The sequence below is a fragment of the Otolemur garnettii genome, unplaced genomic scaffold (assembly GCF_000181295.1).
Source record: "Otolemur garnettii isolate 467f Iridium unplaced genomic scaffold, OtoGar3 scaffold00008, whole genome shotgun sequence".
In the NCBI taxonomy this organism is placed as follows: Eukaryota; Metazoa; Chordata; class Mammalia; order Primates; family Galagidae; genus Otolemur; species Otolemur garnettii.
The window spans coordinates 38019114-38034019 of NW_003852403.1; the positions used below are offsets into that span (position 1 = coordinate 38019114).

Below are 14906 nucleotides of genomic sequence, written 5' to 3' on the forward strand. Positions count from 1 at the left end.
TGTTGTTTGGCAGGTCCGGGCTGGGGATTCGAACCTGCCACCTTAGGTGTACGTGGCTGGCGCCCTAGCCGGTTGAGCCATAGGCGCCGAGCCCACCCGTGAATCTTAATGGCATCTAGAGTCATGTATCCTTTCCAGAAGGTTTTCAATGGACTTTGCTCACGGAGGAATCACTATCTATGGCAGCTATAACTTTATGAAATGGATTTATTAAATAATAAGACTTGAAAGTCAAAATTATTCCTTGATGTATGGGCTGCTGAATGGACATTTCATTAGCAGACATGAAAGCAACATTCATATCTTTGTAATACATCTTAGATCAGAACTCTTGGGTGACTTGGTGCATTGTCACTGAGCAGTAATATTTTGAAAGGAATCTTTATTTTCCTGGGCAGTAGGTCTCAAATTTTTCAATAAACCCTGTTGTAAACAGAAGTGCTGTCCTATAGGCCTTGCTATTCCATTTCTAGAGCACATGCATAATTCTTTTTTTTTTTTTTTTTTTTTTTTTTTTTAGAGACAGAGTCTCACTTTGTCATTCTCAGTAGAGTGCTGTGGCGTCACAGCTCCAGTTCTTGGGCTTAGGCGATTCTCTTGCCTCAGCCTTCCGAGTAGTTGGGACTACAGGCACCCACCACAACACCCAGCTATTTTTTGTTGCAGTTTGGCCAGGGCTGGGTTCGAACCTGCCACCCTTGGTATATGGGGCCTGCGCCCTGCTCACTGAGCCACAGCCACATGCATAATTCTTAAGGGCCATAGAATTATTAGAATGGTCAATGAGCACTGGTTTCAACTGACAATCACCAGTTGTATTTGTTTCCTAACAAGAGATTGGCCTGCCCTTTGAAGCTTTGAAGCCAGGCACTGACTTCTCCTTCCTAGCTATGAAAATCCTAGATGGCATCTTCTTCCAATAGAAAGCTATTTGGTCTCCATAAAAAATCTGTTGTTTAGTGTAGTCATCATCATCATTAATTATCTTAGCTAGATCTTCCACATAAATTGAACTTCTCCAACAGCACTTCATATTTCACTTTGCACTTTTATGTTACGGAGACAGCTTCTCTGTTCACGTCAAACTTTTCTTCTACAGCTTCTTCACCTCTCTCATCCTTCATAGACAAGGAGCCTTGCTTGGAATTAGGCTTTGTTTTAAGGGAATATTGTGACCTATTTGATCTTCTATTGAGACCACTAAAATTTTCTTCATGGCAACAAAAGGACTGTTTCATTTTTATCATTTATGTGTTCACTGGGGTAGCACTTTTTTTTAGATGGGGTCTTACTGTGAGCCCCAAGAGGCTCAGGGGATCCTCTTGCCTCCCAAGCAGCTGGGCCTAGAGGCACGCATCATTGTTACCAGCTTGGGGTACCATGTTTAATTTCTTTTAAGAACTTTTCCTTTCTATTCACAATTTGGCTACGTATTTGGCATAAGAGGTCTAGCTTTCAGCCTATCTCAGCTTTTCAATATACCTTCCCACTAATCATTTCCAGCTTTTGATTTTATTTATTTATTTATTTTCTCATAGAGGGATTATCTGAAAACCTAGCTTTTGATTTAAAGTGAGAAATGTGTAACTCTTCCTTTCACTTGAACATTTAGTGGCTATTATAGGGTTATTAATTGGCTGAATTTTAATGTTGTATTTTAGAGAATAAAGAGGCTCAAAGAAAGGGGGAGAGATGGGGAAACCACTGGCCAGTGAACACAAACATTTGTGTTTATGTTTGAGAACACAAATCTTTATCAATTGTCTGTTGTCTTATTTGTATACAGTTCATGGCACCCCAAAACAATCAAAATATCAAGGATCACTGATCACAGTTCACCATCACAGACACTGTAATAATGAAAAACTTTGAAATATTGCAAGAATTATCAAAATGTGATGATAGAGGCCTCTAATGAGCACATGCTATTGGAAAAGTGGTGCCAATAGACATACTTAACTCAGGGTTGTTACAAACCTTCAATTTGTAAAAAACACAATGACTGCACAGTGTAATGAAATGACGTGCAATAAAGCAAGATGTCTCTTTATGTACAATCACCCTAGGAAATAGATCTATTATCAGTTATAGCATTTTTTTTTTTTTTAGAGACAGAATCTCATTTTGTCACCCTCAGTAGAGTGCCTTGGCATCACAGCTTACAGCAACCTCCAACTCCTGGTCTCACGCAATTCTCTTGTCTCAGCCTTCGGAGTAGCTGGGACTACAGGCGCCCGCCACAATGCCTGGCTATTTTTTTGTTGCAGTTTGGCCCTGGCTGGGTTCTCAAACCTGCCACCCTTGGTCTATGGGACCCGTGCCCTACTCACTGAGCGACAGGCACCGCCCAGCACGCATGTTTCTTTAAAAGTTCAGAACAAAATAATTTTAAATATTGTGCTCAGTGATTAAAAACATTTCATCAGCTTACCCTTACTCCAGTCTATATAATAGCACTTATAGAAGAACTCCAACCACATACAAATAAATCAGATTAGGCTTTGTCTTTTGAGAAAAGTTCTTTTTCACTGAACAGGAAAATACTCATTAACAAAATCTTGGAGAACAATAAAGCAACTGGAGGTTATTAATATGAAAATATTGTTGATTGTTCCTCCTGTAGAAATCTCCCTGGACAGCCCACTTCCTGAAAAATGACTCAGCAAAAGCTCCTGAGAAGAGTTGTTCATTTTTAATACAATTGTTCAGGCCGGTGCTTATTTCTTATCTGTACAGTCCCCTTGTGATAGATGATTCATGTTTCTTTTCAATTATGGGCTTTGAATGCAAACTATTTCTTAATGTAAACAAATGGCTTCTGTATTTAAAGCAAAACATTTCCATTGGTTTAGGACTATTTCCTACTTTGTGCCTGAAACCGTATTTTTGAGGGAATGGTTTGGTTCCAAAAGAGGGAAAAGAGAATGATTGTTCAGAAGAATGTGTGCAAAGGAAGGGGCGCCTTTGCCATGGGCAGCCTGCCAGACCCTCCTAGAATCAGAGAGGACACATAGTGGCCTGTTCTCCTAGAGCAGGGCCCAAAGAAGCCGGAGTCCCAAATTCTGCCTGTAAAAGTCTCAGTTTTCTTAGAGGAGAAAGGGTGTCTGGCACTCTGATAATAATAGGTCTTGTAGTAAATTCTCAGTTCGGCCCAAGAGATTGTGAATTAAGTGAAGGTGGGATAAATGACACATGGGACAGTTGCTAAAAGTAGTAGAAAGGAAAGAGTAATATTTTTGGTGATTTCTAACGACATTTTACAATTGCCAAGATAAGAGATGATGTGATGTGCAGACCTAGAGAAACATGAGCCGATCTGAAGTATGTGCCAAAAATTGCCACTAGGTAGCGCCATAATCTAGCCCTCGGAAAATAGCGCTGGGAGCCGGTTGGTCTGTCCTGGCCAGGAAGCAAACGTTCAAAATGTATGTGTGAGAAAAGACCAAGGAGGGCAGTTGGAAAATGTCTCAGTGAGAAGACCCTAAAATAACAAACTGAAGCTGTAAAAGTTTTAAGTACTGATTTGGTGAAGCTATTTCTACAATAGCAATGATGTCTAATGAAAATTCAGAGAAACAGATATTGTAGGTGGAAGAGATTTTGACTTTTCTCCTAAAGAAACCCCAGGCTTGCATGAAGTTAAAGAAAAAGAATAATCAAAGTCAATTGAAACATTTAGTCCAGAAATTTCTTCTTAAATTAGAAAAATATCAATTTAATGTGCTGAGTTGTACTATGTATCAGAGATTTAGAATACTTTTTTAAAAGCTATTTTCTTATTAGAATTTTTGTTCTTTAAAAACAGTAACAATGGGGCGGCGCCTGTGGCTCAGAGGAGTAGGGCACCGGCCACATATGCTGGAGGCCCGGAGGTGGCGAGTTCAAACCCAGCCAGGCCAAAAACTGCAAAAAAAACAAAACAAAACAAAAGAAAAAAACCAGTAACAATGTAGTTTACTGAGAAAACACACACCCCTATAAAGACTGAAAGTAATATTTATTACAAAAGGTAATTGTATCCTGAACTTTTTGAAGATGATAGGAGAAAAATATAAAATGGCTCTGCGGAGTCACAATTTTGGATGCCATAGATTTTCTTTAAAAACCAGGGCAATGGCTTGAGACTCTGTCTCAAAAAATAAATTAATTAATAAATAAAAATCAACTTTCAAATAATAAGCCATATTGCTGTAAGTCTCCTAAAAATAATAACGTTATTGCTTTAAAACATAACTATCTTGAAAGATTTCCTGATGTTGAAATACTACTACTGTTGTAACAAAAACAACTTTTAACTATTTTATTTTAGATAGCCTTTGTAAGACAAATTCAGGGATAGGATTAAACATTTATCAATTGCCCATTACTTCCAAGCCATTGTGCTTTTGTCTATTTATTAAATATTTATCGAGCACTTATCTTGTGCCAGGCATATTGTGAGCTGCCGTAGGCCCAATTTCTGCTGACCTCTCATCTCTACCCTGTTTCAGGCAAGCATCCCCCTGTTCACTACCCCAGCCGCACTTTGATTTCCTTGGCCATATCCTCTTTCCACATTAGGGATACCTGCTCCCATCAACTTCTTTGCATATGACTTGGCTGTGAGTCCCTTCACCATCCTGGGATACCCAAATAGTACATATCCTCCACTTCTCAGTCCCAGTGACTCCTCCTCTATGGATGTTTTTGTTCTCTTCTGAGCCTTCCTAGTACTTAAGAAAAATAATTTTAGCCATTTAAGTGTACAGATTAGTAGTGTTAGGTATATTCACAGTGTTGGGCAACAGATCTCCGGAACATTTTCATCTTGTATATCTGAAACTCTATCCATTAAACGACCTCCCCACTGCCCCTTACTCCCATCCCCCTGGTAACCACTTTCTGTTTCTATGAATTTGATTACTTTAGATGTCTCACATAAGTGGAATAATACAGTATTTGTCTTTCTTTTTCTTTTCTTTCTATGAATTTGAAATTTTTCCTTTTTCTTCTGGAATTTTATGTTTACTTAAAACCTTATATGTACTACACAGATATATTGATCCATCTAGGCATTGCATAAACATTTTCAGAGTTGATTCGTAATATACTCTTTAAATTTTCCACATAAAACAACTTATAAAGAATGTTTAGGCTCGGCGCCTATAGCTCAACCGGCTAAGGCGCCAGCCACGTACACCTAAGGTGGCGGGTTCGAATCCCCAGCCCGGACCTGCCAAACAACAATGACGGCTGCAACCAAAAAATAGCCGGGTGTTGTGGCGGGCGCCTGTGGTCCCAGCTACTTGGGAGGCGGAGGCAGGAGACTCGCTTGAGCCCAGGAGTTGGAGGTTGCTGTGAGCTGTAATGCCACGGCACTCTACCCAGGGGGACAGCTTGAGGCTCTGTCTCAAAAAAAAAAAAAAAAAAAAAAAATGTTTATACAATATTGATTTTAAAAGAAGCACACCAACATAAAAAAAACCTTACTCTGTTTCAGGAAAAATGTTTTACTGTGAAGTTAGCCTCTTTTAACATATTCAGTGTCAACTCTGGGTGAATCAGGATGGTCACTTCCCGGCTTATTCAATGATCCTTTGCCCAGATCTTGTTCAGATGAAGTCTCTCCCCAATGCAGCACCACAGTCTCTATCATGGGAGTCTTAAAAGGGCCTCCCTCATGCAGGGTGTGGTGGCTCACTCCTGTAATCCTAGCACTCCGGGAGGCCTAAGGGGGTAGATTGCTTGAAGTTTGATCCCAGTCAAGGAAGAGTGAGACCCCAGTCTCTGTTAAAAATAGAAAAACTAGCTGGGTGGTGTGGCTGTGCCAGTAGTCTCATTTACTTGGGAGACTGAGGCAAGAGGATCACTTGATCCCAAGAGTTTGAGTTGTTGTGAGCCCTGATGCTGCAGCACCTTACCCAGGGTACCCTACCCAGAGTGACAGAGTGAGACTCCATCTTTAAAAAACAAAAACAAACAACAAAAAACAAAACCCTTCTGGTCTCCCTCTCTGTTGTCAGATTTCTGCAGTCTCCTTGTATACCTTCTCCTCTTCTCATAGCAATAGCCACAGAGGACGTCTTCCTTCCTTTCTTTTTTTTTTTTTCTTTTTTTAGACAGAATCTCACTTTGTCACCCTCTGTAGAGTGCTGTAGCATCATAGCTCACAACAACCCCAAACTCTTGGGCTCAAGAGATTCTCTTGCCTCAGCCTCCCAAGTAGCAGGACTACAGGTGCCTGCCACAATGCCTGGCTATTTTTATTTATTTGTTTTGCTTATTTATTTATTTTTAGACAGAGTCTCACTCTGTTGCCCCCAGTAGAGTGCTGTTGTGTCATAGCTCATAGCAACATTAAACTTTTGGGCATAAGCGATTCTCTTGCCTCAGCCTCCCAAGTGACTGGGACTACAGGTGCCCACCTCAACACCTGGCTATTTTTTTGTTGCAGTTGTTGTTGTTGTTTAGCTGGCCAGGGCCAGGTTCAAACCTGCCAGCCTTGGTGCATGTAGTCAGTGCCCTACTCACTGAACTATGCGCACTGCCCCCGGCTATTTTTAGAGATGGGGTGTTGCTCTTTCTCAGGCTGGTCTCAAACTCCTGAGTTCAAGAAATCCCCTGGCTTTCGCCTCCCAAAGGACATGTTTCTGTTTCAGTGACTACATTCAGGACACATGTGAATATTGCTCTTAACTTAAATAACCTTCTGAGAGTTTCTTCTCCTACAATGTTGAACTTCAGTGGTGCATTAAGGAACTATCTCCCAGGCTGGAATTTTCCTTACTTCCACTTGTATCATGTGCTGGCTCCGTAAATAAGATCGGACCCTGGACTGCCAACGCTGGTCCCCATGAAGGACTGGGAAAGCCTGGCCGGCTTTGCTGAAGCATCCGCTGTAGACGTCCCCGACAGCTTCCGAGCAGTCCAGGCAGCAGCCAGAACAACCCCCTGGATCAAACACAGTACCATTTTCCTCGCTGGAAGATGACCCCGTATTTGTCTTTCTGAGACTGGCTCATTTCACTGAGCATAATGCCCACAGAGTTCTTCCATGTCTTGGAGCACATGACAGGATGTCCTTTCTTTCTATTCCATTGCACATTTATACCACCTTTGGTTTATACATTCCTCCTCCTGCGAACACTTGGGTTGCTCCCCTTGGCATATTTTTTTTTTTTGCAGTTTTTTGGTCGGGGCTGGGTTTGAACCTGCCACCCCTGGCATATGGGGCTGACGCCCTACTCCTTGAGCCAGAGGTGCTGCCCACCCCTGGCATTTTTGTTCCTTCTTTTCTAGCACTCATCTCTTGCCTTCCTGTATTAAAGCTAGTCAAGTGTTTTTTCCTTTCTTATCTGTATGTTTCTCATCCATCTGTCTATTCATCCATCTGATAATTATTTATGGAGTGTCCCTTATTTGCCAGGCACAGTTGTAGGCACTCTGAAATACATTAGGGAACAAGACAGAAAACAATTCCCTATCACCATGTATCTGTATTCTAAGTTAGAGCTGAGACAGATAATAAATGAGTGAAGTGTAGAGTATCCCCAGAGGGGGTAAGTACTAAGGGATAAAAATAAAGCAGAAGGAGCTGCAGGGTGAGGTAGGGATAGGGATGGGGAGTGCCAGGTCAAGACTGAAAGGTTGGGTTATATTTCCAGCAAAGGCATCATTGGGAAGGTGATTTTTGAAGGATCGAGCCGAGTAGACAACAGAGGCAAGACCATTTCACAAAGAGGGGAGAGCAGGACTGTGGTCCTGAGGTGGACTACACCTGGCCAGGTGTGAGGAATACTGAGGAGGATGGTAGAACTGGTATATACTGAGGCAGGAGTCAGCAGCAGGAGATGAGGTCAGGGGGCTAAAGGGAAGCAGGAGAGGCAAATTGTGGAGGGCTTCTAAGTCATTTTTAAGAACAGGATATGTGGGCTTGGCGACCAGCCACATACACCAGAGCTGATGGGTTCAAACCCGGCCCAGGGCCTGCCGAACAACAATGACAACTGCAACAACAACAACAACAAATAGCCGGGCGTTGTGGCCGGCACCTGTAGTCCCAGCTACTTGGGTGGCTGAGGCAAGAGAATTGCTTAAGGCCAAGAATTTGAGGTTGCTGTGAGCTGTGATTTACAAGACACTCTACCGAGGATGACATAGTAAGACTGTGTCTCAAAAAATAAAATAAAATAAAAATAAAAACAGGATATATATCTGATTCTAACAATTTTATTTGAAAGAATATTATTTGAATGAATGAATAATAGTGTGCTTTGAATGCACTCCAGGTTAATCATGTCTGTATTACAGGGTGGTATTAAAAAGACCCTCTGAGTTTATTTAGATCAGCACAGAATACAGATGAGTTGCTGCCTTCTTTGCTCTGACCTCCATACTGTAATTAATGCAACCTAAGATCACACTTGACTTTAGGCAGCTGGATCACACATCCGTTTGCATTAAGCACATAGCCAACAGGCTTTGCTCCAAGTCTTTGCTTATGCTGTTCTCTCTGTCTAAAATACGTTTGCCTCTTTCCCTTCTTCACTTGAGAAATTTCTACTTACCTGTTTATGTTGCTCTGATGTCATATTTTTAAGGAAGCCTCTCACCCCTTCCCCAAGGCCTATTAGGTGCCCCTCCTTTGGGCTGCCAATGGCAGCGGTCTGTGAATATCTCTTTCATGGCACTTGCATGACACTATATTAAAATTACCTGATTCCGGCCAGGTGCAGTGGCTTAGGCCACTGGGAGGCCAAGGGGGTGGATTGGTTGAGCTCAGGAGTTTAAGACCCCATCTCTACTAAAAATAGAAAAACTAGCCAGGTGTTGGGGTGAGCACCTGTAGTCCCAGCTACTCAGGAACCTGAGGCAAGAGGATCACTTAAGCCCTAGAGTTTGAGGTGGCTGTGAGCTATGATGATGCCATGGCGACAGAGTGAGACTCAATCTCAAAAATAAATAAATCAATAAAATAGATAAGAGTATCTGATTCTATTACAGGGTGTGAGCTCCTAGAGCAGTGGTTCTCAACCTTCCTAATGCCATGGCCCTTTAATACAGTTCCTCTGGGTCACGACCCACAGCTTGAGAATCACTGTCCTAGAGAGAAGAGATCGATATTCATATACGCATAAAATGGTCCAACAGTAGGTATTGAATATTGAATGAATTACAAGCTTCAGATTTAAGTTCAAGTAAAGGACTTCACGGCTATCCCCTCTAGACATTGTTGAGTTAGTGAGACAGTACAGGGACAGGACTTGGGCCTCACTTCTGGTGGAAGTTAGCCCATACTCACGTAAGGGGGGAGGCTAATTGTCTGTCTCTCGAGGAATGTCTACCAAGACCACTAAAAAAGATGCTAATACCAGCTGATAAGGAACCTTGCCATGGAAAAACCAGACAATCTAGATCTAACCACGTCAAGCCAAAGGGACCTCTATACTGATCTTATCCTAACTTTTCCCCATTATAATCTCATTTTACGCTAAAAATCATGCCCAGGGGTAGAGATTTAACATGCTAATGAGACATGCAACACACAAAGAAGCATATAATAGAACCACACAGGCACAAGAAAAATTTCCATCTCTACCTGGTTACATGCCACTCTTTGCTGCCTAAACCTCTTTAAAACTCTCTCACAACTCCCCTGAGGGAGTTGGCCTGAGGACTTTTCCCCTGTGCTGCCTGCCTCCCTTATGTCCTAATATGAGCCCTGAGAAAGTCTTGCCTGTTAATCCTGTCTGGCCCCTTGTTAATTTCCATTACACAGAGAGCACAAGGGCCTGTGCAGGTACATTAACATTTTCTTGGCCTCCAGGGTGGCTGGCTCATGCCTGTAATCCCAACACTCTGTAATCCCAACATCCTCCCAAGGTGGGAGGATGGCTTGAACTCAGCAATTTGAAACATGTTGATTTTTATGGGGAGAAAGTGGGGAATAGACCCTGGGCAGTGTTTCTCTTTCGTGTTACACTGTCAGATCTGTAGGGTACGGCAGGTTGGAGAAGAAAGGCAAATGTATTGTGGCAAATAAAAAGCCTACCTATGGCATCTCCCTGACCTTTAAAGCTAGCATAGCCACCCACAGACCAAGCTAGTCCAGAAAAGTAAGTTGCAAGAGCTAAAGGTGGTTCTAGGTTCACAGGGTTCCACACCTTAGTTGCTCCCAATTTTCTTGGACTTCTGCTCATCTGGCAGGCCCCTGACACCATGTTGACCTCTGGCCCATTAGATTTGGTAGTTTTCATCCTGCCTTTCCAAAATCTTGGATCTTGTTATTCCTTAACATTTTGTGACTGTTAGCACTTTCAGCTTTGGCCCATTAGATCTCAAAATCCTAGTCAGGTGGTTCTTAGCAGGCTATTAGGATAGAGACCCAGTTACAGAGAAAGAAGGAGAAGGCCCAGAAAGGGACCACAGAAGGAGGACTGTATCAACACCACATATGGCCTGATGGTGTGTCCCAAAGACCAACTTAGGGCAGTAATTCTCAGCCTGGGCACTACTGGCATTTTGAGCTGGATAATTCTGTGTGTGTCAGGGAGGGTACAGGGGGTGCAGTCAGTGCTGTGCATTTTCGGTTGTTTGGTGGCATCCCTGGCATCTCCCCACTAGATGTCAGTAGCACCCACCTTCAGTGGTGACAATCAAAAGTGTCTCCAGGCATTCTCTGTATAGCTGGGGACCTCACAGGATCACCCAACTGAGAATCCCTAGCCTAGGGCCACTTAAACTTCTGTCAATGATCAGGCTTGATCCTAGGAAGTATTAAAGCAGTTTGAGCTGCAGCTGGGAGGAGAGGTTAAGGGGTGAAACGGGAGGCCACGCCAGTCACACAAGCCATTCTTGTTGATGGGCATCTTGGAATACGGCTGTTTAAAAGTTTTCCATTTCCTCCTTTTCTTTTCCTTATTTGGTGAATTTGTCGTCAGCCCTATGAGGCAGGAGAGGTTGTTTTTCTGACTGTTCCTTTTGGTTGGTGGGGGAGCCTCTCCTGTTCATTCAATCTGTGCAAACTTCCTGCAGGAAATGGCACTCAAGGAAAGTTTTGAATAAAAGGAAGATGCTGGTTTAGGTGGGGGAAACAGGAAGTTGTTATATGTGTCTTATACAGCATCAAAGAAAGTAGGAGGCAGAGAGAAAATGCACTTAACAGAAGTTGGAGGAGCAGAAGAGAGCCGGGTGGGAGCCGAGGGTGGGAGGAGCAGAGGAAGGCAACCAGGCCACCAGGTTAGAAGACCTTGAATCTCTGGTGGGGGCTGGCTGCGCAGGAAGAGGATGACAGCACTGTGTAGGAGCAGGGTCACACGTAACAATACCTCCCAGTGCTCTGTTAGTGCCTTGTTAAACTACCCTATGCTATAGTGTCACGCTATTCTAAAAACACTACTTAAATTAATACATTTTATATATATTTATATAAAGAGCATATTCCTATGTTGTAAAATTCCCCTTGAATAAACAAAGAGGGAAGGAAAAAGGAACTGTAGTAAAATGTTAACAATTGGATTAGATGAAGGCTAGATGGTCATTTGTTGTATTCTTCTTGTAACTCTTCTGTAAGTTTGAAAATTTAAAAAATAAATATTTGTGCTGCGTGGAGAGAAGAATCAATTTTTAAAACTATGTGACATTTAGGACTGGATCAGTCATCACAGATGATGTTAACTGTTAACTATGAATTTGTTCTCTGCAATGCAATATAGTGGTGACCGGTGCTCTCTTACAACAAGGGCCATTTCTCATCATGTATTTATGTGTTCTCAGGTTCTGATTAATTCCATCCGCAATTGTCAGATTTTTGAATTTGGAATATTTCCTCAAGAGGCAGCCAGTAAGCATTTCTTGAGTAGCTGCTCTATACAGAGTGTATGCTGTTAAGTGTGATGTGGGTACAAATATGAATCTCAGAGAGACAGTCTGCATACCTTGCACATAAAGGACTTAACACAAGATAGAGAATTATTTTTTTTGCCAAGTCCTAAAGAAGGGCACCATTACTTCATTGTAAGGGGAAATGATATGAGGAACATTCCTGTTGCATTTATTCCATCCTGCAATGGAAAAAAGCTAGAGCTGAGAGTTGGGGCTAGTTGGGGTGACGGGGGGTGGGATGGGGAAGTGAAGTGAAACAAACCACACTGGTTTGCTATTGCTGCATAGCCACCAGTCAGGGACTGAAAACTATCACTCAGTCTTGCTCCTGTGTCTGTGGTCAGTTAGGATTTGGCTGATCTAGCCGAGGCTTGGGTGGGCAGGTGTGTTTCCGACTGCTGCAGCTGAAAGGAAATAGATGCTTCTCCCTGCAGGTCTGGGGACCGGTGGGGATGACTGTTTTGTGTATCTGTCAGAGAATGTTTTTCTTAGATGATGGTGGCTGTGCAAGAAGATAAACAGAAATATGCAAGGCCTTAGGAAGCGTTGTCTTGGGACTCCCATACTGTCACTTTAACTCACATATCATTAGCCAATAGAAGCCACATGGCTAAGCCCAAAGTCATGGGGCAGGGTGTGGATAGAGTAGGCAAGGGTGAAAAACTGATATAATCTATGGCAAAGGCCTTGTGGTGATAGCCTACTTTGAATGCTACTTTTTTTTATTTTTTGCAGTTTTTTTTGGTCGGGGCCAGGTTTGAACCTGCCACCTCTGGTATATGGGGCCGGCACCCCACTCCTTTGAGCCACAGAAGCCACCTGAGTACTACATTTTTTAAAAGAAAGAACTTCGATTTTTTTCTGGCTATGAAAATAATGTGATAAAAGCCTTTAAAAGGAACTTCATATGAAACATTGTCACTACTCGTTCCTTCAAAAGACCCCTTTCTTGTGATGGTCAAGAAAGCATGAAGTTATATTCAAAGTTGAGGAAGATCAAGTATCAATGGTAAAGGGAGGTCTGTGTCCATTCAGTTCTTTAGGCCTACTTGGTACTGGCTGTGAGCCACATTTTCCCTTGATATTTTGGGTCTCTAGTTCCTGCACTCTTTCTTCCTCTTAGTGGCCACTGGTCCTCTTAAAATTCTGTCATCTTCATGCTCTTTCTTCCTTGCCATCAAAACCTATTCTGCTGAGATGATCTGGCAGATTCATTCATAAGGAGCTAAAAGGGATTAAAATCTAACTGCCTCCATTTGTATTTGAACAAGAAATAAAAGAACTAATGGCTCTATGATGGAGAGAATCCACACAGCAAAGTAGGGTGGAGAAGCACAGGAGTTGGGGCACCAGGGAATTAGCCCTGTGACTGCAAAAGCACATCCCATAGCAGATTTCATTGTTTTGGACAAGTTAACTGCTTGAGTTTGTGGGCAAGGGCATAGTTGCAGCCATAACTAGGAGTGTAACTTTAAATCACATATGGAACATAAATGATATTATTGTAAAATATATGCCCTATCAAACCAAATGGATTTAATACATTTTTACAGTGTAACGATTCTAATTCCTACTTGTAGTTACTATCTTTGAGAAACACATGAATAAATATAGCAGGCATCAGGCAGGAACTTTCTGAACTGTGTCAAGGTTAATAATAAGTAAAATGTTATAAGTAGAGACAGGACAGCAACAGCTGTGCAACATTCTTGGAACCAAGGACTTTGATAGCGTGAAGTCAGATAGTGAGCTTGTCTCTGTGGCTTCTTTGGGTGAATAGAGAATCCTTATAATAATTATAAAGAACACTACATTTATTTTATAACTTGCAATTGTTTTGCATTCAAATCTGATGTCTGGCGCTGGAAAATCAGAGGCATATGGAACAATGTCGGATGAAGACACAGATCAAACCTCCGAGAACATCCTGGCTGAGATACAGTCTTTTGAGCTGCCCATTGAAGCTACTTTAAGGTAGGGTGACTTTATATTTTATGGTTTCTTCTTTAGCGGTGATAAAGTAGTTCTTTTCCCTTCGTTTTTAAACTATTTAATAAGAGATTAAAAAGTACTTTGGGAAAACAGAACTCTGTATATACTTAATCTCGAAGTATTCTTATCCTTGAAGAAATTACAATAAATAATAATCTACTGTTTTTTGCATTATGCTTCCTAATTTATCACTAGAAGGTTAAGAAATATAAGTGACTTTCAAATGATCAAAAAGGGCCTGATACCATCTCCAAATAAACATTCCATCTCCATTCATATGAGGTTTCAATTGTTTTCTCTAAAATTTCACTCAGTGAAAAACATCCAGAACGATTAGACGTAACAATGGAACCAACTTACACTTGGGTGGATATGAGTTGTGGAAAGAAAATGTGGAACGTTTATTTGTATTGTAGCTGAACTCTTGGATATAGGGTGACCTCTCAGATAGGTATTTTTTTTGTTTCCATATACGATTTAAAAATAGCTTCTTTGGTAATATGGGCACACGGTTCAAGGAGAGAATTAAAATGAAAGACTATGGGTCATTGTGTTAAAAGGGCAGCTTTTAAAATTTAATTCTCCCTGCCTGTGTCTGACACCTGTCAGTGTGGGAACAAGATGTGAATCACCGACTGTGACAGTGACAGTGAATAAATATTTGTTAACTAGTATTTGTACATTAAGTGTGGGGGTGAGGGGGGCATTCTTCATTCTTCTTCATTCTCAGAAGGACCCCAGGGCCAAGTGATTCAAAATCTACTCTAGTTTAAACCTGAATAAATTTTTCCCAGCTATTCAAATTTAGTTTGAATCTCTTCAAAGGACTTAGGATAGTGTTAGGGCATGGCAAACTACTGAAATTTATTGGTTGATTCTTGGATTATCCACATGTAGGTATAGTTGCAAAGTAATCACAATTCCATTCTAACTGTTCCACATACCTTCATCTTATCTGCGTATCATGAATATCCTGTGAAGAAGGGTAGGGTTTTTTTTTTATTATTAAATCATAGCTGTGTACATTAATGCAATCATAGGGTACAGTGTGG

The 14906-nt window shown here is 41.7% G+C and overlaps 1 protein-coding gene across 3 annotated transcripts in view; it reads left to right on the forward strand.

The window, feature by feature from the left end:
* The window catches only part of EXOC6 (exocyst complex component 6), a 266050-nt gene that overhangs the window by 46735 nt on the left and 204409 nt on the right, over positions 1-14906 (forward strand). For all 3 annotated transcript variants that reach the window (XM_023509517.1, XM_023509516.1, XM_012801415.2), the window contains one exon: positions 13737-13836. In XM_023509517.1, coding sequence (XP_023365285.1) covers positions 13751-13836 — 86 coding nt within the window. In that variant the 5' untranslated portion in view covers positions 13737-13750. The remainder of the gene's footprint in view (positions 1-13736; positions 13837-14906) is intronic.